Here is a 23,464-nt window from a genome sequence, read left to right as displayed (position 1 = left end):
TTAAAATCCAATTGACTAGAAATGAAAAGTAAAAGAAACATAATTTTCATTACTTTAGTTGTCATTACTTTCCTGACAGCTTAAAAGAAATAATATTTAAATAATTTGTAGGACTTGACCAACTCTTCCTCGTCTTTCTGCTCTAACCTTCAGCTCTTCTTTCCACATACAATGGAAATAAAAGTGGCAAATGTATATATTTCTCCTCTGATAATTATATACAAATAGCAGCTTTTGCCTCCAACTTTTGGTGGCTAATAACATATGATATTCAGCCATAGCTAAATAACAGCCTCGGCCCCACAAATCTATTATGAGCGTTCATGACAAACTAAAAAAAAAAAAAAAAAAAGACAACATGTTAGTACCAGAAAAAATAACATTTCATTTTGAAATAGGCATTTGGGGCATATAATCTTCTGATGGATGAACCTCTTGTTGCCCAGAAATAGGTGACCACTCAGTGGCCAGTGAGTGCAGAGAGGAGTGGATGAGTGCATCCTTCATTAAGAAATGGTGCACCTTCCCCATGCTACTGGCAGTAGGTACATAGGCAGGTAATGCGACAACTCTCATTACATTAGCACCATCGTGTTGTGCTGTGTTGGCTGCAGGCAGATTAGCTAGTCGATGGACAATCCTCTTAAAGAAGTCTGCATTAAGCCACAGTTAGAGGCTGGGTGGTGCTCTCTGTCCTCTTCTGCCTGCCCCCTCCCAGCTCTGTATCTGGATCCTCCCCGATGCTCCTTCCTCTCCTCTGGTTTGTTTCTTTCACATATTTCCTTCTCTTGCTCTCATTCAGATCTTATGTTTGTCCACCTGCCTGTTGGCTTTGCGAAAATAGGTCTTGATCTCCTCTGTCGCCATCTCCTGCCAGTTGTCCCTGATAAAGACAGAACTTACAGTTATGACCATTATTACAATGATGATGTTAGCTTAAACGCAGAGCTCTGGCATCACAACACATGAAAATACTACAAAAGCATCACACAAAGCACACAAAAAAACAAATGCTGCCACAATTACAGCAAAACAAGTAAGTTTTAGAGTAGAGTGTAGAGTGTAAAGTGAATTAACAAAACAAAGACGGCTTTCCCGAATCTGCTTAAGAAGATGTAGACGTTGATTAGACCAGGAGATTAATGAGACTAATAGATCAGAAAGCAATCAATAAGATTTAGACATCAATGAGAAGAAACAGTGTGTGTGTGTGTGTGTGTGTGTGTGTGTGTGTGTGTGTGTGTGTGTGTGTGTGTGTGTGTGTGAAGGCTCAGAGGTCTTTGATTTGAGAGCCATAAAAACCACTGCTAACATCAAACTGACAAGCCACAGTAACATTTCCACAGCACAACACCAGCTGGCATGCAGGTCTCTACCTCCTTCACTTTGGACTAAGAGGGTCAAGCCTTTTTCTCAGCTTTCTTTCTCTTGTACGCAGCTATATCCTCAGGGTTCAGCCCGTGATTGTCTTCCCTGAGGCAATATGTGGATAGTGGCAGTTTGCATGTCAAATATTGAGGTGAGTATTAAAAATCTCATCATCAAACATCTCTCAATACGTAGCAGTGAACTCGGGTGTAAAAACAAGATTTTCCAACCAAACTCAATGCTTTTAGTTTTACATCAGATGGGAGGTGTCCACATACATCATCATTTTTGTGCATCAATACTGCATGTCAAAGAACTAATAAAAGGGCTAATGGTGGAGTTGGGATCTTACCCTGGTTTAATCTCTGGTGGTTTTGGCAAAGGCTTTGTAAAGTCAGTTTTCCCCACAAGCCAGTATGTCTCTTCAATACCTTTACCCTAGAAAAAAAGGTACATTTTTATGTATATAAGTATAATATTCAAATGTGACATTTACAAGTCTTAAACTCCAAACACTAAGGATAATTAAAATGTTACCTTTAGCTCTGTCTTGCCCCTGACCTCTATTTTATAACCTTCATTGAGAGAATGGAGGATCTTCACAGTGGTCATATTCACATGGATTCTATAAGCTGAGGGAAGAAGACAAGAGAGAAACGAAGATAGAATAAAATGATATTAGACCAAAGCAAATCATGAAACAACACTCCAAAACATAAGAGCTATGATAACAGTATTACTCACGCAGCCCAGTGGATTCCATACGAGAGGCAGTGTTGACGGTGTCTCCAAAAAGGCAGTACCGAGGCATAGTCAGACCTACCACCCCAGCAACACACGGCCCTGCAAATACATATTGACAAAAGAGACATTCTATAAGAAAAGATGTTTTAAAAACTACATCAACACATATGTAGAGAAATGCCTATTTTCAGTTTTGATCCATCTGTCTTTGGGGACTGGATCTGACACAGACTGTTACTGTGTTGACAGCTAACAATATAAAACTTTGGTTGATTCCTGTGGTACCAAGGAATACTTTAAGGAATACTAATGTACACTCTTCTTATTCTTTTCAGTATTTTTTCTAGCCGCATTCTTTCCCAGCGTGAACCAGCACACTGAAAATGTAGGAATGACCACTTGTTTCAGGCAGCTGGTGCAGCCAACACTCAAGCCTTATTTTGACTGTAAAAGTGACGGATGAGTCCAAATGGCACCTCTGAGATGGACTGAAGACAACATGAGCAGTTTACATGTCAAAATGAATCCAACGATCACCAGTCACTATAAATAAGAACAACCATTCCTTCATAATCTGCATAATGGGTATTGGATCACATGCTCAAATGGAGCAGAAGGTTGTAATGTCAACAGTGTCATGAGTACCCTGGCTTCGTTCAGGCTCACCTGAGTGGATTCCTATGCGTATCCTGACGGGCACGTCTGGCATGTGCCGCATATGGAAGGTTCCGACTGAGCTGAGGATGTTCAGAGACATGTTGGCAATCTCAGCAGCGTGCTTGTTGCCATTTCTCTTGGGCAGACCTGATGCTACCATGTAAGCGTCACCAATGGTCTCCACCTAGATAATGTCAACATATGTATTTCGTTGAATAAACCCTATGATCTAAAACTCCTAAAATATACACATCAGTGAATATCACTACAATGCAGAAAATACACTTTCATAGGTCATAAACTAATTTTTTGACCACACAAGCAGAAAATGTGTATACTGTGCGTAGTGAGCGTGCTCTCTGACCTTGTAGACATCATGGTTACTGAGCACAGCGTCAAATAGAGTGTAGAGGTCATTGAGAAGGTCGACCACCTCGATGGGATCACTGAGGGAGGAGATGGTGGTGAAACCCACAATGTCACTGAAGTAGATTGTCACCTGGTCAAAGTACTCTGGCTCTACTGTTGCACCGGTCTTCAGAGCTTCGGCCACAGAGCTGAAGGGCAGAAGTACAAAATTTATGTATGTTATACTAAGATTTGTGAATTCAGGCTTGTTAAAACTTGTTAAAATGTTGAGATTTTGCTCATTTTTGGGGTTGCTTGTGTGCTAACTCACGGTGGGAGCATCTCAGACAGCAGTTTTTCTGTTCTCTGTTTTTCCACCTCCAGCTCCTCTGTTCTCTCTCTGATGAGGTCCTCCAGGTTGGAGCTGTACTGCTCCAGCATCCTCAACATAGAGTCAATGATGTTGGTCTTCTTACCCTTGTTGATTATCTTGAACTAATTGTCAAAAAAGAAGAAAACAATAATTATGTTAAACATCTTTTTTTATTTGTTGTTTCTTTGATGTATAATTTCAAGTTTGGGGAAAGCTTGAATGTTACAGAACAAATGGAGATGGCATCAATTTGTTTTTAGTATTTTGGAAGTCAGCACCTATAAAAGTACCAACATACACTCACTGTAGAGTACATTTTAAGAATGTGGTGTGTACACAAACACTGAGTTAAAAAAGTAGAAAATAATTAAAAAATACTGTTCTGTAAAGATATCTGCTAATGGGGTAAAATCAATTAGGCCACAATAGTGTCTCCACAAATGTACCCTGTCAAATATCTCATCAAAGTTTGGTCTTCGGTCAGGCTGTTCGCTCCAGCACTGCTTCATCAGCTGTATACACTCCAGAGGAGCCTGGTCCGGGGCCACAGTGGGGCGGCACATTGGAGGAGGCTTCTTCACCTTCCGGATGACCTCTGGTGAGGAGATGGAGGAGATGGGTGATTTGAATCAAAGAAAGAATGTAGCATCCTAGTTTTCACACTAGTCAAACTGCTGCACTAGTATGAACTCTGCTGCATGGCAGAAATGGAAAAACATGACAGCCAAACATAAATCGAACACGAATGTTATAAATATTGATAACATGTTCCTGAAATCTACATGTCAGTTGTCTCAAACTAAAAACAAGGAAAATCTGCACACCTTCGGCTGGTAGACCCAGCATGCAGTACGGTGGCCCTCTGACCACCACTTCCTGGAGGATGATAGAGAAACTGTACACATCTCCCTTGTAAGTCCCTTTACGAGAGTTTGCAAGGTCTCTCAGGAACTCTGGAGCTGTCCAAAATAGATCTGAGAAGAGTAAAGAAAAAAATTTGAACTAGGGTGGGAATATGATACCTGTTACTACCAACTGTAATAAATTACAGCTATTGCTTTGTTCAGCTTCTGTCTAAAAGAATGTACTGTACAACCAATATAGTATTTAGTGAACAGCATTGAGAGCCCTTTTTTCCAGAGTAGACCTTACCTTCAGGAGGAGGTTCTTCTATAGGAGCTTTCTGAGACTCCAGCAGCTCATTAAAGCCGTAGTCTGTAATCTTAAGGACAAAACGCCCGTCTACCACACAGTTACGAGATTTTAGTCGGCCATGGGGGAAATCCCTGTGATGAAGGTATTTCACACCCTGAAAATACAATATGTTATCAGTTTTGTTTTGTGCAAAGTAAATATAATACCATATATATATACACATACACAAACTGTATGAGCCTGCTAGAATAGTGGTAGGAACCATTAGAGTTATTATAAAACTGCCATGATGACATACAGAACATGCAACAAAGGGTCCAGGATATCATTACCTACAGTGTATTGGTGTTTACCTTGATGAGGTCAAGCACAAGTGAGGACTTGAACATCCAGTCTAGTTTAACGTCCTCGTTCCTCAGCAGGTCCTGCAGACTGCCCCGCGAGCAGTGCTCTGTCACCACCGCAAACATGGAGCTGTCCGCAAAGAAGCCCAGGAAGGGATTCACATTCTCGTTTCTGAGGTCCTTCATCTGAGAATGCAGATAAACAAGTTTATGTGTGGAAGATAAGAGGGATGTTAAGATTAACACCAATTAACACCATGTTAATCAATAGTTTAAGACTAGAATTGCAGACAACTATGTTTGACATAGTTGATCACACAGGATAACACAAATTACATACCATATGCATTTCATGTATGACAATTGAGGAGCTTTTACAAACCATCTAATTACAGTGCAAATACAGTTTTGTGTGCCAGTGTTTTTTTCACAGGTCAAGATATGTTGCTCTACCTTGGTGAAAATCTTTGCGGTGCTCTGTTTCACCTCCTTGAAATGCCCCTCCTCAAATTTTTTCAGCCACACCCAGTCGCCCTGGAAGAGTGTCAGTGTCCATTATTTCACCATTTCTCAACAATAACATATGGAAATAAAAACATATTAAAATGCCTAATTTTACTAATGGCTGTCCGTCTTCCTTCCCCAAAATGATATGTGAGTATTTGTTTGTGGATACAATCCCGATCCTTCATTACAAGTCTAGATTTAACATGAAATATGTGGTACAGAATAAGTCATTTTATAAACATTACTATAAGACTCAGAATCTTGCTGCAATTGGATGACATTACAAATTGTTATGAAGAACTTTACAATTAGAAACCTTCCTAACATCCCTTCATATAAATGCTCTGCCTCTTTAGGTTTATAGAAATGTGTTTCCTTCAGAGTCCAGCAAAGGAAATAAATGCAGGGATGCATTCAGCGTAACCTACCTCATACACAGCAACATTGGTGGTCTCATGAGTTGCTGTCTGCATGCTGGTCATAGATTGAGAGGGGTCTATAGAATTCTCCTCCAGAGCACCCATACACTCACTCAGATCCTCTAAAGTGATTTTCTGTGTGTGAATTCAAACATCAATAGAAGCCTTAAAACACAGATTTATACTTGCAGACTAAAACAAAACAAAAAAACAATCAAATAAATATTTTTTTAAACTGGGCATAATGATCCATATATGTATATTAACAATGAGAAAAGGTAGAAATGATTGTGTACTTTATGCTCTGAAATAAATGTATAAAAAATGGACAGTGCATGTCATGGGCTAAGGTTTGATATCGTCATTGCTTACCTTCTTGCTAAGCTGAGGGTTAATGAAAGTGAGATCCTCTAAGGTCAGCAGGATCCGATTGGGACCTTTGACAAGCTGGATTTGTTGAAGTCTCATCCTGCCAATGAGATTGAGAGAAGATAGGGAACTCTATTCATCTAATGGCTACACGTTTCCAAAAATGATCTCAGAAATAATCTTTGGAGCAAAGAAAGATTACGAACACAGAACAACTAATGTTAAGTTATTTCAGTTCTCTCTTGCTTCCACTCACCACTCACGATTATTTACCAATGGAAAAAACTCAAACACCTACATGAGTTTCTATCATTTTACTTTAAGATGCATTTACATTGTTACTTATATCATTGAAAACTTAAGTAGTTGATCACCAGGACAAGGCTGTTTATAAATATTGTCCAGCACCTCTTCCCTTTTTACTTTGGAGATTATCTCTATTCTGCCTCATGCTTTTGGCGATTATTCTCTCCAATTTTCTGTCCCCTCCTCTAAAACAAATCTATTATATTATTATCTTTAACATCATACAATAAAGTGTTGAATGAATGCATCGTGTCTCATATGAAATTATTTAACTCAAAATTGGTGAGAAAGCATGAGGATGAATATACAGAGCTGCTGATGTACCTGACGTAAAGACTTATTCCGATCCCTCCTACAGCCAGAATGAAGATGACAGCAAACACCACTATGATATAGGTGACCTCCACACCTGGGGATGACAACAGGAAACTTGATGGTGTTGGAAATGACGGCGAAAACACATCCATACAAACCCACGTTCACACTCAAATGAATGTATGCAGATGCCTGATCAAAGCCTCTTACCCCCTGTGCAGACATCAGTCGGATCGAACCAGCAGCTGGAATCAGACGGCGGAGGGGATCCTCCTGGAAAATTGATGGACCTCCCAGCAAAGCTAAGCCCTCCGGACGCGAGATCCACCAGATAGGTCTGGTACAGTTGGCCTCCTGTTTTGTCAGTGTCCAGGATGACGTAATTGGTTTTGACGTCACCATCAGTATCCACCTGGATTTTCTGGTTGAAGCCATCAAAAGTAGTATTCTTTGTAAAGTAGGCCAGTTTTGAGCCTGACAGCCGCATGCCTGCTCTCCTAGCATTGCTGATGGAGTTGGCCACCAAGTAGATGCTGTTATAAATGGTCCCAAATAGTGGATTGACCTGCAAGGCATAGTAGGAGTTGTTAGCAGAGACACAGGATGATGTATTAGAATATTATTTAAACTATTTTATATTGCCCTTTCTAGAAATGTAGAGCAACAAATGAACTGTTTTAGAGTCAAGCTCATGTAAAGAGATTTTACTGATAGTGCAGACAATAGTAAGTATACAATATTTCTGGTACAATAAGCACAAGTTCAAAAAAGATGTATTTGTGATCATAGTAATTCCGTATATGCTATGATGAAAGGCAACAGGAAACCCATAATCTTTTGCTAATTATTGGGCATCTGTACTCAAAAAAAGGAAATCCACAAAATAATGATCACATGTTGAGCAATCAAACAATCAAAAATAGAAGATCCTCTCTGTGTTTTCCCAGACTGTTTCCTTGTGGATATGAGGTGGAGGGGTAACTTTGGAAAATGCACACTTGCTTTGTCAAACTCAGACTGATTTATATTAGTTTTGGCTGAATTTTAGACTATATGCACCTGGGTCTGTGGATTTTGTCCCTATTCTCTTACACTGCAGAAAAAACTGGACTTGACTTTAAAAATCATGAACCTATCCTTTGATTCCCTGGCGTGACATCCAGATGACATTCCTACCTGTTCTGCCTGCACAGATAGTGTCACTTCCTCACTCTTCTTCACTGCAGTGTACACCTCATTGAAGGACAAGGGCTCAGAGGCCACAGTGATAGTGAGCACAGCATCATAGGCCTCCCTCAGCCTGCTGTCGTTTTGCAGGGGGAAGTAGGAGACGTTGGTGTAGGACACACTGAAGTGTAGAGTGTCGTAGGGCACAAAAACATATTTCCCTGAAGTCAGACCCATTTGATGTGCCTTGAGAAGAAAAGTAGCCTGCTGCTCCCCTCCAAACAGGACAGAGTGCATGCACATGATGATAACTGAAACAAACAAATAGAGATCACTTACTAACATACTGTTGTTCCACGCTCAAAATCCATAGTTAAATAAAAGTATGTAAATATAGTCAGCAAATTGTACTAATTAAGTATCAAAAGTAAAAGTGCTTGTTGCTGGTGAGTGTGGAGGTACTTCCACAATATTAATTACGTAGATTAGTCTGGTGTTTTCCAATCTAGGGGTCGTGCCCCCTCCGAAGGTTCATAAAATAAATTTGAATAATGATGAATAATGAGAATAGTTAGGGTTAGAATATAACATTTTCTCAATATTTTCTATTCATAATTTGGATTTTTCTCAGTGATTTGATGCGTATAACTTGGTGGAATAATTGATAATTGTACCTCTTTGGGCCAAACAAACCCAATCACTGTCCCTCCCTGTTCATCTTAACCACAAGGTGAAATCTGCAGTATCAAAATGGCTTCCTGGTCAGATGGTTAGAGTATTAAATCCTCTGTAGGCTACTGTTGGCCTAGATGATGTGTGCAGCTGCTGAGATGAATGAGAGGATATTCTGTTGGAGCAGATCAAGACAGCTGATGGCTTTTTTGCAAGCATGCAAGTTCTTCACTTGTCATAGACTCTTTGATTCAACCATGTTTCATATAGCAGGAGCCATATGTCATTTATTCTTAATGCTCATTGAGTCTGTGTTGTTCAAGGGTGGCTCTATGGTATCACTGTAACATATATGATCATAATGATCTTATAGGACATTTTATCAGACTCACCCCTGATCTGTCCTGCATCTTGAATCCTCCTCATTGTGCTCTCCACCTCTGTTTCATTTAAACCCATAGATGTAACCAGGCCAACGGCGAGCCCCTTATTCCTCAGAGCTGTAGCCACTCTCTGTGCGGTATCTATCCAGATATCCTCATTGGATGAGACCACCGCAATGTTGGCCCACCTGAAGTGTTTAAACACGGTGAACAACACCTCAGTGGGAAACGGCACTGTCCTGGTAAATGTTGGGTATCCTATAACGCGGTCCAGTTCAAAGTTAACACAGCCGTAAGAGAAGATGGCTTTATCCCAGTTCTTGGCCAGCAGTGAAGCTGCAGTACAGTATCCAGGGTTGGTGGGGCCCACAAACGCATCTGCCATCTTTTCGTAATAAATAAACGCAGTGAGAGCTCTGGAGGTTTCGCAAGGCTCCTGCAAAATGATAAAGTCCATTTTCAGGCCTAGATCCAGATTCAGGTCTCCGTTTATCCTGTTTACAGCGAGCCTGGCAGCCGCAGCGGGCAGGGCCCTGTAATAGACAGGGTCGCAGTTCCAGGGCCCCAGGACCCCCACTTTGAATATCAAACAACGGACACAACAGGGGAACGTCAAAACTCCGAGGAGGACCCATAACAGAAAGTTATAAAAGGGCAGCGTTGTTAAGGTTGGTCTGCTTTTAATGATGGGCATACATGGATGGTTAGACTCCCATAGCGACCCTCTGAAATTTGGAGGAATATTTTGCATTTTACTTCCAGTTTATCCGAGGGAGTGAATCTTTATGTTCACTATTGAATTATCAATGAGACAACCTGCAAAACATAAAACAGTAAGAGTTTTAAAAAATACTTTACAAAGAGTGAAAAATGGCTGAATGGAGAATTTCAATCACTTACCGTGTCTTTAATGCCATCAAGACAGCTTCAAGGTCCGATGAGACAGTCTTACAGGTGTCCTCTCGGGTCTGCGTTTCTGTCTCCACATACACACGTTACCTCATCATCCCCCAATTTTTTTTTTTTTTTTTTTTACCTATTCAACTCCGAGGATGCACAGAGTCGCTGCCATGAAGACACTGCCAAGTCATTGTGTTTGGATTATGGGCTGAAAGTGACAGGCAGAGCTCGGGAGCTGCGTCTGTCACGTTTGGAGACAACTTCAGCACCCTGGAGAGCTATTTACGTCCCGCAGTCAGCGCCTCTGAAGGCTCCCGTGCGTTTCCACAAACAGGTCTGTACACAGGCAGCATATCCAGGTGAAAAAACACCTCTGGCCCCCGGGTTGCTACACTCATGTGTATCGTTGATTACCAAAAAAAGAGCAAAAAATAGAAGAAACAAAAAAATCCTATATTCCAAAGGGAGTTGGAATGAAAATACTTTCCAATAATGAGCAGTCTCCACCAAAAAAGAGAGACTTAACTCAGTGAATGAAAATGGAAAAGTATTGGATGTATTATCAACATGGGAGGCCAGTGTCAGCTACAGGCCCATTCAATCAAATCCCTTCAAAGTGACCGGGGGCCAAAACGTAGGTGTTACTCACTAATCCATTTCAGTGAGGTACAATATAAGAGGATTGACAACAGGCCTTAGTGCACTCTAAAAGCTTTGCTATCATGCAAGCTGGATTGGCAACAAGGCCTTTTCCTACAATTCAACACAGATATATATATATTTCTTGTTGTGTTTCAGACAGACCAGGTTGGATGAAATGATTGATGATTAATTCAATTCACTATCATAAAACTGGTCTCACAATATATAGACCCCCACATGTGTAGATATGTTAAGGACACAAACATTTTCTGATCATCTTTCTTGCCTTGGAGACGCCTCAGCCATAACGCACAAAGACACTTGAACTGTGATTTAATTGGTCTAATATGCCAGCTGTATAGCAGGTCCCACAGATTAAATGAATTTGAACCCTGGTGAAGAGGGAGTAATTAAAGATAACGAAGGGCTCTCCCTGTGGGTCCCCTGTGTTTGACTGTGTTTTGCCTGCGTCAGTCTTTTCAGCTCTTTTTTTTGTTGTTGAGAAGACTCCACCAGTGAGCAGCCTGGCAAATGAGACCAGGAACAGCTGGTTGCCACAACATCAACCATGGACTACAGTTTTAAAGGTAATATTTTAGCTGAATGGAAAGATGAAAAGAACCTATTGGATTATGCAATGTTAGCTTGGTGATTTAACTGTTACTCAAATCATTATACAGGAAACTGCCACAAAAAACAAACAACAGGACACACTGAGTTTATGTGCCTCCACTACATTCCCGATATCATGTGTGTGTGTGTGTGTGTGTGTGTTTAGGTGACATAACATCCAGTCCCTTTAAACTCAAATCTGACAAAAGCTGTTGCAGAACACTATGAAGCATTGAAAGAAGCATTATATAATCTTTACAGTTCATAGTTACAGACATATCACTATGCATATGTGCACACAGAGCTGCAAAGTGACTCCACCTTTGCTGACCCATATCCCACATAAGCTCATGAGCCTCTTAAACGTAACACCTTGACACCGCTGTCCTGCAAACAGAGTACAGATATGACGACTCAGCGCTATGTCCGCCCAGTGAGTCCACACAGCGCATCTGATGCTGCTCCTGAGACAAGCTCTGTGTAATGTTTTTCACACAGTGAAAGAAACACATTAGTCTCTAAAAGCAATGTGACATGAACAGACATGATCAAATATTTCAAAAAATAAGTGAATAGGCAGATAAATAAAACAAAGCACCCAATGAAGTATTCAAGTAGAAAAGACACATCTATCTCATTATAAAACATGCAGCAATGAGGAAAATTCTGTGTGGATAAAAAAAGAAGAAGAGGAAATCAATGAACAAACATGCCCTTGGACTGATGAAATAGGTTAAATTAGGAAACTGAAAAATTCACCAGTTAAAGATGAATGGAGACACAAGTGAATAAAATTATTGCATTTTAATATTTTAAAGTCTTCCATACTTTACATAATTGATAAATATTAAGTGAAGTGTGCATGCAAGTCCATTCAATAACCTTGTGAAAATGTCTGAAATACCTGTTATTTATGTTACAATAATGACTGAGAAGGTTTAACTAGTTATTATGAGGTAGGTAGACTATATGGGATGCTGTAAATTCACAATATAAGATAAATACATTTTGTTCAGTAAGTCAAAGGACATTTCAGTTTTAATCAGGAAGCTTACTGGTATATCAATTTTGATGAAGGTTGTGAGTCAAAGTACAGTTGACTCTGCCATGACATTATTTCCTTTTGGGGCTACATAATAGACTTACAGAAACACATTTATTATTCTTGTACAACTATGACATAAGTTATGAATGAATACCAGTATGTTTTGTCTTGTCTTCATTTCAGTGTGAGGTTTATAAGGTGAAGATGAGTGGTTGGTCACTGAGTTTATTAGAGGATGTCTTCAGCTCTGGTGCCATCTTGTGGAAAAACCCTGTAGTAGTGGATTGATTATTATGAATGCACCAGGATAACAGGAAAATCATACATTCAAACTTTACTCAGTAGGAACATTAAATATCAAGTAATTTTTTGGTTTTTGGTTAATACCCTTTTCAAACACATGTCCGCGCGCACACACACACACACACACACACACACACACACACATTCCATTCATAATTACGGAAACCTTTTATAGGGCCTTTGGTCCATGATTGTCTATAATTTTTTAGATCTTTATTCAATACATGGTGGGTTCAATTGTGAAAATGAGTCAGAAAAAAAACAAGAACCTATACATAATTAAAGTTGAAGTGTGTAGGTAATAGGCTAATGTAATGTGTCTACATTAGCCTATTACACGACTACTTCAGTCCTATTTGAGCCAAAGGATATACATCACCATGTCATGTTTTGTCTTTCGCAGGTTCAAAATGTTTTTGTTCCATTTACAAACTGATAGTGTACCCTGCGTTTTGTCTGCTTGAGCTCCTATCTTATCTTCAGAGCCTTGAAGAATCCCAGACATTACAGCATGCTAGAAGGTGTGTGTGTGTGTGTGTGTGTGTGTGTGTGTGTGTGTGTGTGTGTGTGTGTGTGTCTGTGTGTCTGTGTTAGTCAGATATTCCTCATGTTGTGGGGTCTTAACTCTATTTACACAGTCACATGTGGGGACTCGCCGCCCTTTTGGGAACAAAAAACAAGTCCACTTAACTTGAATCTAATTTTTAGATGAAGACTTGGTTTTAGGTTAACGTTAAGTTAGAAACGTCTCTCATGTGAGTCAGTGTATGTGCCTCTGAAGTGATGGAAATATGACTCTGTGTGTGTGTGTGTGTGTGTGTGTGTGTGTGTGTGTGTGTGTAGGTGTGTGTGCGTGAGCACATGTGCGAGAGAGGGAGTAGGCTACAAGTAGCCACATGTATCATGTACGACATTTTGAAAATAAGTTCCTCTTTCTCACAATCATGATATCCATGTCTTTTTTTTAGAGACAGAAACCAACATTATGCAACATAATGCGTACCCCTGAGAGTGCAACTGTGTGCGTGATGTAGTACTGTATGGGTGTGTGCTGTGATGCTGTCATGTCCTCTTGAGGAAAACAATAGCTTGGGGTGCAGACAAAGTGTGGAGGCCCCTCAGTATTGTGTGAGCAGCAACAGATGTTCACCATCAGTCTTCACACTTGGCTTCTCCCATTCTGTCCCTCCTTTCAGTAAATGTGTTATAATATCTCATTTAATAGCCAAATATGTGATATAGCCAGTGAATGTTCAGCAGTTGTTTACTACCCTCAAAGTTATAGTGGCATGGGGAGGTTTTGTCATTTAGCAGCAACAGGAAAAGTCTGGTTTCCGGTCACATATTATTATTTTTTTATCAGTTTCATCGACATGTGAGGGGACGGCCCAGTGAAACAAACCGCTGCCTTGTTGCGCAACACCGTTTTTCAGCTTTTCCTTTCATGTGGATCTGTTTGCGGTTACTCCACTAGAGTGCGCACTGACAAGCAGCGTCAACGCCGCCTGAAACTGGACCGAGCCCGGAAGCTACACATGTGTCTCCTTTCAAAATAACAGCGCCACATCTGTCATAGGAGCAAGAGGGAGTCAGAAGTCTCGGAAAAAGAGTCCAGTGTGTGTGTGTGTGTGTGGGGGGGGGGGGGCATTCATTGCTTTTAGGCTGCAGGACCCCTAATTTGACACAAATTTGACACCCTGACACCCATTTAATAAGATTGTGTCCCATGATCCTCCAACTGTTAAGATTGTGGCTTTTATTTTTAATTAGACTTTACCAAGTATATATGGAACTCATGATCAAAATAGCCATACACTCTGTCATTATGTTCCTTATGAATGGAGTTAGGCTTTAGTGAAAAAAAAACGAGTCCCTTTTTTTTGCTGGGTTTTAGAGTTTTGGGAAATGGAGTATAATTTCCAAAGATGTTTTGTAGCAACTGAGAAAAACTATAGCTATATTACAGTCCTGTTGACAGACATCTGACATAACACTTGCACCATGGCAACAGTTGCCTACGTGATTAATGCGGTAGAAACAGCTGAACTAACTTATATGGACAGAGCAACAACAAAAACGAAACAAAAAAAGTGTTGAAGTTGCATTAAAAGCATTATTTATTTTGTAAAGGGGCTGGGGGGAAGTGCTGTCGTGTTTTACCCCAGAGGACTTGATGGTGGTAAAACGAGCCGAAGCAGGCAGGACTTTTATGGGATGGGAACAGACGAGTGTGACCCAGTGTTTGCAGCTCCTGACAGACTCGCACAGTGATCCGCAGAGCTCATGCGGAGCAGCGGACAGACAAGCCGCCGGGACCGAGGAGCGCTGCGGGGGTCTGGAAAATGGGAGCGGTGAAGTGAAAAAAACAGCCGAAAAGCGGACTGTCTGGATGAAAGACACTAAGGTAAGTTACAAACGAGAAAATCTATATAAGTTGGACTTCTTTTTTCCCCCCTTTCTCCTCACTGTGTATTAAACCAGTTGTGGCTCAGACACGCAGCAGAACAGCGGACCTCTGTGGTCAGATCAGATTACATATTGGCCTCTGTGTTAAGAAACCGCCCCTGGACTGTCCCGGCTGAACTGACCGGGCATATGCGTCGTTACCGCAAATTATTCTGAGATCGGATCAACTTTACGAAGTGTGAAAACTCCTGAGAGTGATGCGCGCTGAGGTGACATGTGGAGCCCCGATTGACAGCTGGAAGGGGCGGGGTTGACACTGGAGGTGAGATCATATAATGTGATGATAGCCGTGTCTGATAATTTATCCGGAAAGGCTGCAGTAGAGGTCCCTGCCACGTACAGGCTGAAAGAAATTTGATCTGCGGAGGTGCCCGTGTACCCGCCTCTTATTTTAACTTCCCAGCATGGCAGCAAGAGACCCTGTTTGCTGTAATGCTGAGAGAGCAGTGGTACGTTTTTTCAGTAGAAACACTGATGGAGGAAGTTACTGAAAAATGCTCTCATTGCTGTCTTCTATTTATAACATAACTCATGCATTCATACTAACATATATTTCACCGTATTATTGTAGTCTATTTTATATTTTTGGTTGTTGGTGGTGATGGAAGCTACTGTTAATACTTTATATACTGCAGGGTGGTTTCATTTATAACATTGAATCATGTTTTATAAACTAGTCACTTCATTTGTGTGCAAAATTTGAATCTAGAGCTGCAACAATTAACAGATGAGAGGAGTAATTGGCCAACTATTTTGATAATTGAATAAGTGTTTTACTTGTTTTTTAAGTAAAAATACCAAACTGCTGAATCCTGGTTTCAGCTTCTTAAATGTGATTATTTCATATTTTTCTTTGTCAAACATGGTTACCTGAAAATGTTTGGGTTTTGGATTTTTGGTCATACATTTGAACACAACACGTTGGACTGTGAGGATCTATAATGGATATTTTTCACTATTTTCTGACATTTGATTGACTTATCAATTAATTGAGAAAATAATGAGTAGATTAATCGATAATGACAATAATTATTAGTTGCAGCCCCACATCAATGTGCTCCTGATTTTCACAATACCATTAGTGTGAAAGTAATGTAGTAAAGCAGAAATATAAATGAACATGAAATGAAAATACTCAAGTAAAGTGTACCTTAAGTTTATATTTAAGTAGATACAGTAGTTAGGTAAATGTACAAAGTCACATTACACCCCTGGATAGAAACACAACCATCATGTTTTGGTCCTATTCATTGTAACGTTTTGAACATTTTGCTGTGCTGAAGAATAAGTACACAACAATATATCATCTTTATGAAAAAAGTAATACAATGCACTGTTTTTAATGCCATTTTAATGTTCAGAAATCTGTTAATGTCAAAGACAACAAACTTAAAGAAAGGTCAAGCAAGTTTTTGCCAAATATCAGCCATTATGTCTCATTATAAAGTGAGTATTTGACATCTTAATGATGGACTTTACTTAGTAATGATATCAGGCCATGCTATTGACCACATCTCCGGTGAATCCTTCATCGGCCTATCTTCTTTTCTGCTAAAATGAACTCTAATGAATTTGATCACTCTCCCTGCTTTTTAATGTATTTATTCACCGTAAGTGTTGGCGTCCCATTGCTGCCTAATAGTTTTAAAATACTTAAGTGCCATTCATTTAATTTAAAGTCTCTGCTCGCTCCTCATCATGCGTTCATTTGGCTTAACAGGATTAGTGTGGCATCCATCTTCTAATTACACAGTTTTCAGCCTTCAACTTGAAGATTAAACTGGGATGGAGCAGTCTCAATGACTTCAATACATCAGAGCATTGGTAGGTAGTGTACTGAACAAATTGAGAGCTAAAGTAGGTCTGGTGTAGATGCAAATGAATGTGTTTGGAAGATAGTATATATCAGGTACACTCACTCTGTCCTCTGCTTTAAATGTGCATGAACTTTCTTACCTTCAGTGTCAACATATTTTCATGCATCTGGATCAAGTAAAGCCAGCTGGAAAAAAAATCTTAATTAACTTCAGATAAGTTTATTGCCTGTGGGCAATAAAGTATCTGTGCTTCTTTTATATTGACATTTGACACATTAAGAGTTTACACTCGTAACAACTGCAGTAATTGGATGATCACAATAATAGAGTTTGGGTCAGTCTGCACATAGTTGTGAAGTGATAAGTTATAATTGACTAAAAATACTGCAATAAAAAGCCGTCACTGCTTTATACATGAGCAGTAGGTGGGTAAATAAATAAGTAAACAGCTAAAAGTCAATGATCCTCAGAGGACAGGGGTTGATGTGAAACTTTCCCAGGATAACAAGGTGTGAAAAGACCTCTGAAAGTGTGAAGGTGTCAGGGTGTGATTTCACAGGACTTTGCCAATTGTCCACTCAGGGGGTTTGCTACTCTAACTGCTGTCGCTGTCGGGTAATTGCAGTAGTTTAGAATGTGTCTGATTTGAAGGCAGCGCTCGGCAGCAGTTTGCTGTTAGCTGAGATTTATTGGTGAGAGACTGAGATGAACACCTGGTGCAGAAAGTTCACAATCCTCATTGAAGCAACAGATGGAGCAAGGGATGCAGGGAAGGGAAGGTGAGATGGCTGAATGTGAATGAGACGCTGAAGAGCAGAGTGGTGGTTTTACTGGCAGTTTCTTATTTTTAGTCTGCATATGGTTTCTTTATGGCTTGTAACAAAGAAGATCTCTCGGGACTTTAGTTAGCTTGAAGTAAAACAAAATCAGTAATTGCAGAGAAGGCAGAGAATGACCTTATATAATGCCCCCCCACACACACACACACAAAAGCAGTTGCTATAGAAATTGTAATTGTAAAGCTAATGTCCTAAACGCTATGTATATATAATATAATATAATATAATATGTCACACCAGGCTGCAATAGAAGTTGTTGTTTTTTGTGATGTGTGTTGTATTTCATGGGTAGACTATTAAGCTTCCGGAGAGCTCGATCAGAAAAAAATCTTGTTACATTTTGTTAAGTGGGTGAAAGATTTGTGTACTCAGAGCATACACGAACATGCAATCATGCACATACACTCCAGGAGTGAAACTAAATACTATTGTTTTTATTTGTATATAATACAAATAAACAACAAATATACCCTCTGTATGTAGCAGTAGAACATAACATTATTCCATTTAATAATGCATATAGCTAATACAACAGTTTATCTATAATGTTCACTTTCATTATTACAGTTGCGTGTATATTAAGTAATACAGCCCATAAAATGAAATACACTCTCACGCAAGCAGCCAGTAATAGGTTGGAGTTCAGGCGTCACAACAAAAGAAACACTGCACAGAGGTGAACGGCTCTGTCTGAGTAGACTTTGAGCTGCAGTAATCAGCCTGCATTTGTTGACCCACAAGTACTATACAACTATGTACCCTTATCCTGTTACATAAGCCAAGATAAACGACTTTAACTCCTGTTCAATAAACCTGAAAACAGAAATAACATTACTCACCCGAATTTGACTTAAAAGATTTTTAACTAAACCTCAGTTTGAAGAGCAGAGTGCAATTTTATTTTACTAATTTTTTTGCAAGGACAAACTATTATTCATTTCTTTGAAAGGCTCAATTTGCTCATTAAAAAGGCTTTCTTAGAAACCTTTACTCTGCTCACTCCCTGCTCATTCCTTTATACCTTTTGAGCATTTTCTGTAAATTTGAAATCCAACTCCACATAGCAATGAGTTTGTTGCAACGTCATTTAGGAGGAATGGCCTTTGAAATGAGAAAAAAGAGGACCACTTCGATCCAAATGACAGCCCAATTAATAACTGCAGCTTGGTGCCTCCTGCTGAAACCTGTCACTTAGTCTGACAGATTACAGATGAATTTAACTTTAAATCCACATCTAAGTCTGTAACTTTAATTTCTCATGCAACTCTGCATTTTATCTTTAACACACACCCTGCTGTGTCATTGCAGCTTAACCATGACTGCTCATTTCCACCTGTTACACAACTCTTAACCTCTGTCCAATTGTCATAGTTATTCAAGTGTTTGTGTGTGTGTGTGTGTGTGTGTGCATGCGTGTGTTTTTGTGTGTGGACACGTTGCTTAAGTTGAACTGGGCAACTTCCACTCGGTCCTCATTTACATGTGATGATGTACAGAGAGGTGGCTGTGGCTCAGAGCTAGAGTGGGTTTGTCCACTACTCCAAAAATCGGCGGTTCAATCCCCATCTCCTCCAGTAGAAGTGTGCTTGGGCAAGACACTGAAGGCTTTACCATCGGGTTGTGAGTGTGTGTGAATGATCAGCGAGGCACCCAGCAGCGACTAAAAAAAGGTATAATAGATTTTCTATGTCTATTCTCGGTCCTTGAAAAAAAAGAAGGTTTTAGGTGTGACTCTAAAGTTTTTTTATTTTGTTTTCATTAATTTTCAAAGAACATTATAGTTTTTGAAGTTATTAATTTGGTACATAAATACATGCTGTAAATATTCAAATGTGTCTTCAAATGTGCAGCTTGTTTTTCTTTCACACTTAATTTCTAAGTTCCTCTTTCTGCTGTTATTTTAGACGAAGTCCTGTTATAGTATTTGACCATGAGACCTGAGATCATTTATTTTTGTGGGTTAAAAAACCCCCACAAAAAACACTCCGAGTGTGTCTCACGTCTCATTGTGCCTGATGAAAATTCAAGATATTTTCACAAAACACTCAAATTTTCATCTTTACAACCATGCATACTCATTGTAGTGTGTAAACTAAGAAAGTGCAAATTAATTCTTTGATCAAAGAAATTAGGTCACACCCGTTGGGAAGCCAAGGAGGAAGGAAAGAACTGGGGCTACTCAAGTTGCATGATTAAAAGCTGGAAGTCTTTTCACAAGGCCTAACTAAACCCCTGGAAATGGCATTTGAACAGGAACTGCTCCATTCATTTCTAAAAGTACATACAAGGTGTGTTGGGATGTAGTTTAGACAATGTGTGTACTGATGTTATCGGTTGATTTGAATTGCAGTCTTCTTAGATGGCAATTGTTATGTAGCCTGAAAGATCTGAACATGAAAAAGGAGAGACTAGGATAGGATAGGATAGGATAAACTTTACGAATCTCAATGGGAGATTGGCATGATTAAACGTTTTCAAATGGAAATAATGAATGTGTTTTTTCTCTAGAACATAATGGCGCTCCTCCTGTGGCTTGGCCTGTCATTGCTGGCATATGTCCATTCCACTGCCGTCAAGAACTGCCACCCTGGTTGCCTCTGTGAGGTGGAAAGTTTCGGCCTGTTCGACAGCTTCAGCCTGACCAGGGTGGAATGCCGAGGGTTGGGACCCGGCTCCACCATGCCAATCCTCATCCCTCTGGACACTACTCACCTAGATCTGTCTTCTAACGCCATGGGCCCACTCAGTGACACCATGTTAGCTGGTCCAGGATACACCACCCTGGTTAGCTTGGACCTCAGCAGCAACCATATTACAAAGGTGAGTACTCAGAGGAACTCACGTATAGATCTAAAACTTTTAAACGAAAAAATAGCACATAAATTATTATTCAAATGTAAAGTTCAGTTTGCTACTACAGTGACACTAATGTGGGAGAAAACTGTGGTTTGTGTGGCTAAGACTTCAGGTCTGTTACCTTGGTAACAGCAGGTACTACAGTTTGAGCAGCTAATTTGTCTGAAAGATAATCTGTTTATAGTGCAGCCAAATAAACACACTTTTTTTTTTTTTTTTAATTAAGATGTTAGACAATGATTGGCCGTTTTCATGCCATGATCAGCCACTGGTAGTGCTAAAAAATACATTGTGTTTCCTGCGTCACAAAAAAGCCTCCTTTTATTTTTATAACGTAAAGCAGCAGCAATAATGAAGGCAAGGCAAGGCAGCATTATTTATATAGTGCATTTCGTACACAATGGCAACTCAATGCGCTTTATAAAACAAACATTTAACAGTAAGAATTGGAAATAAAAAAACATAAAACCATGAAGCAGGGTTAGTGTTTAGTTCTACAGAAGCTTAATACTACTGACAAATAGTGTTGGGTGAGTGAACAGTAAGCAGTGAGGCTGTTATCAATTAGATAAAATTACACTGGATAACATGCATGCCTTTCTGTGAATCCCTTGCATGTTTGAAGACAATTTGAATTTGGCATTGATTTTTTTTATACATATGGCCTATATCCAGACATAATAGTTGTGTTTCCGTCTGTCTCTTCCATGTCTCCTCATTTTCAGGTAAGCCCCAATGCTTTTTCCAAGCTGCGTTATCTGGAGACTCTAGATCTGAGCCACAACAATCTGGAGAGCCTCCCCCCTAGCTGCTTCACTGGCCTCCCTCTGACTGAAGTTGACCTCAGTCACAACAGCTTCCAGGAGTTTTACTTGGATGTGTTTGCTGCTAAAGTTAATGGTGAACCTGTCCGTGTGGATCTGTCCTATAACAAGCTTGTGTCACTCTCCATGACTTTACATGGGAAAGTATTACATGTTCAAAGCCTAAATCTGACTGCAAACCGGATGTCGAGCGTACCAAATTTGGCAGGACTTCCGCTGAGGTACCTCAATCTGGATGGTAATCCCATCACATGCATCCAGGAGGGAACTTTTGCTCAGCTGAAAGATCTGGTTTACTTATCCATCAGTGGCCTCCATGAGCTCCAGGAAATTGAGGCACAGAGCTTCAAAGGCCTCCAGAGCCTCCAAGTCCTGGATCTCTCCAACAACCCCAAGCTTAGTACGTTGAACCCTGCAGTCTTTAGTGGACTGGATTCCCTGCAAGAGCTAAATTTGTCCGGCTCAGGGGTAACATTCTTACCAAGTAACATGTTAACATACCTTCCCAGTATTAAGAGCATCACACTGGGACGGAACATCCGCTGCTGGAGGACCCAGAAACAGGGACAGTTCCACCGGCAGCTGGGGCAGGTCCAACACGATGAAGTGCTGAACTGTAACGTGGAGGGCATTGTGTTGTGAACCTGTGCTAAAAGAAATGGACTACTCCTTACAGTCTTGATGCCAGAGCTGTGCCTTCTCTGCTTTGATATGCAAAACACTTTCTTGTGTTATCCTGAATCAATTACCTCTGTTCCAAGGTTGGAATATGTCTTAATGGTTTAATGTAGCCTTCATGAACTCTAACACTAGTATGATAAATGGTGTACCTTTTGAAAACAGTATCCTACAGAAAATAGTACAGAATTGTTCCTTTCACATATTAACATTTAGTCTAAACTGGTAAAAAAAAAAAAAAAACTTTCATGAATCAAAAACATGAATTAATGTTTGTATGTTAAAATGGGACCATACCAAGAATTATTTGCACTTATTCCAGTCACACAAGTTATTTTTAGAAAAAATGCATGGCCAAAATGCCATCCAGTGTAAAACAAAACCTCCTATGCATTACTAAAAAATATCCACACTGAAGAATATTTTACGACTGTTGACCACTAAGATTTTTCATTTGACTTTGAATGTGATACTTTATTTAAATGATTAAATGAATTGTTTGATGTCTTGAGAAATATATGTTTGCTTTCTAGCTGGGAGTGAGATGAGAAGATTGATAATGCACTCATATTAAGCCAAGCTAACCAGCTGCTGACTGCAGCTATATAGCCTACAGATGTGAGTGTGTCAATCTACCTCTAGTGCAAGAAAATGAATAATGGTATTTCCCAAAATAGTGGTTTATTCATACCATGAAGCATACAATGGAAACTTACAGTAGACTTGTTAGAAAGTGTAACTAAACCTTGTTGAGTGTAAAGATATTTTCTTGTTACACTTACAAAATGACCATTTTATTACTTGAATTTACTTCAGCAGATGCCAGCTCAAACCTGAGAGCCTGTTTATTGCGCTCTCTTCATAATGACACTTTATCTTGGTGCACGGCCTTTGCAAATTGGGTGCATGCAACCTTTGACGCGGTGCTCGCTGACCTGTCCTTTGCTCCTTTCAGTCATCTGACACAACAAGAGTAAACAAGCTGTGACCGTATTGACCAAGAGTTCTTTTTGACCTGCTGTCAAATTTGTCTCCAATTGTTATTTCAAAACACATTTGACCAATAAAGCACAGCACACTTATTTCACACAATATTTCAGCAATATGAAGTCATATTTGCCAGTATCTGTTTTAAATACCCAGCTGCACTGTGCAGTCATGTCTAACCTTACCTTGGCATTACTATGGCTTTTGTGTGGAAATAAGACTATCAGCCTCAAGACTGCATATTATGGTTTTTGGAGGTCAGCACTTTTGATGAGGATATCCACCTTATCAGTTGGCTAATTTAAAGTCAGATGAATCTTGGTGTAGAGGTTTATATTTGTATGTATGTAACTATATTGTATGTAACT

General features: G+C 39.8%; 2 protein-coding genes across 4 annotated transcripts; one reads left to right on the top strand and one right to left on the bottom strand.

Annotated features, from left to right (window-relative positions):
• Window positions 1-798: 798 nt before the first annotated feature.
• gucy2f (guanylate cyclase 2F, retinal) lies at window positions 799-9,878 on the bottom strand. Its single transcript, XM_053320760.1, has 18 exons — window positions 9,137-9,878; window positions 8,082-8,383; window positions 7,116-7,470; window positions 6,915-6,999; window positions 6,288-6,384; window positions 5,925-6,050; window positions 5,443-5,523; window positions 4,999-5,175; window positions 4,643-4,799; window positions 4,315-4,464; window positions 3,937-4,085; window positions 3,449-3,612; window positions 3,134-3,326; window positions 2,779-2,953; window positions 2,113-2,211; window positions 1,906-2,000; window positions 1,721-1,806; window positions 799-883 (listed from the first exon to the last, which is right to left on the bottom strand). The coding sequence occupies exons 1-18, from the start codon at window positions 9,876-9,878 to the stop codon at window positions 799-801; spliced, it is 3,318 nt and encodes a 1,105-aa protein (XP_053176735.1).
• A 4,991-nt stretch (window positions 9,879-14,869) lies between these two features.
• On the top strand, window positions 14,870-23,464 carry tsku (tsukushi small leucine rich proteoglycan homolog (Xenopus laevis)). Of its 3 annotated transcripts, XM_053320979.1 has the most exons (4): window positions 19,137-19,421; window positions 19,877-20,039; window positions 20,260-20,571; window positions 21,333-23,464. In XM_053320979.1, the coding sequence occupies exons 3-4, from the start codon at window positions 20,266-20,268 to the stop codon at window positions 22,071-22,073; spliced, it is 1,047 nt and encodes a 348-aa protein (XP_053176954.1). In that variant the 5' UTR covers window positions 19,137-19,421; window positions 19,877-20,039; window positions 20,260-20,265; the 3' UTR covers window positions 22,074-23,464. The 3 variants fall into 3 exon arrangements, with proteins under 3 accessions (XP_053176952.1, XP_053176954.1, XP_053176953.1); XM_053320977.1 differs by lacking the exons at window positions 19,137-19,421; window positions 19,877-20,039 and adding an exon at window positions 14,870-15,033 and having other exon boundaries at window positions 21,333-23,463; XM_053320978.1 differs by lacking the exon at window positions 19,877-20,039 and having other exon boundaries at window positions 19,138-19,421; window positions 21,333-23,463.

The sequence above is a fragment of the Scomber japonicus genome, chromosome 6, assembly GCF_027409825.1.
Source record: "Scomber japonicus isolate fScoJap1 chromosome 6, fScoJap1.pri, whole genome shotgun sequence".
Classification (NCBI taxonomy): domain Eukaryota; kingdom Metazoa; phylum Chordata; class Actinopteri; order Scombriformes; family Scombridae; genus Scomber; species Scomber japonicus.
The sequence above is the reverse complement of the archived record's forward strand: the minus strand, read 5'-3'. Positions and strand labels throughout refer to the sequence as shown.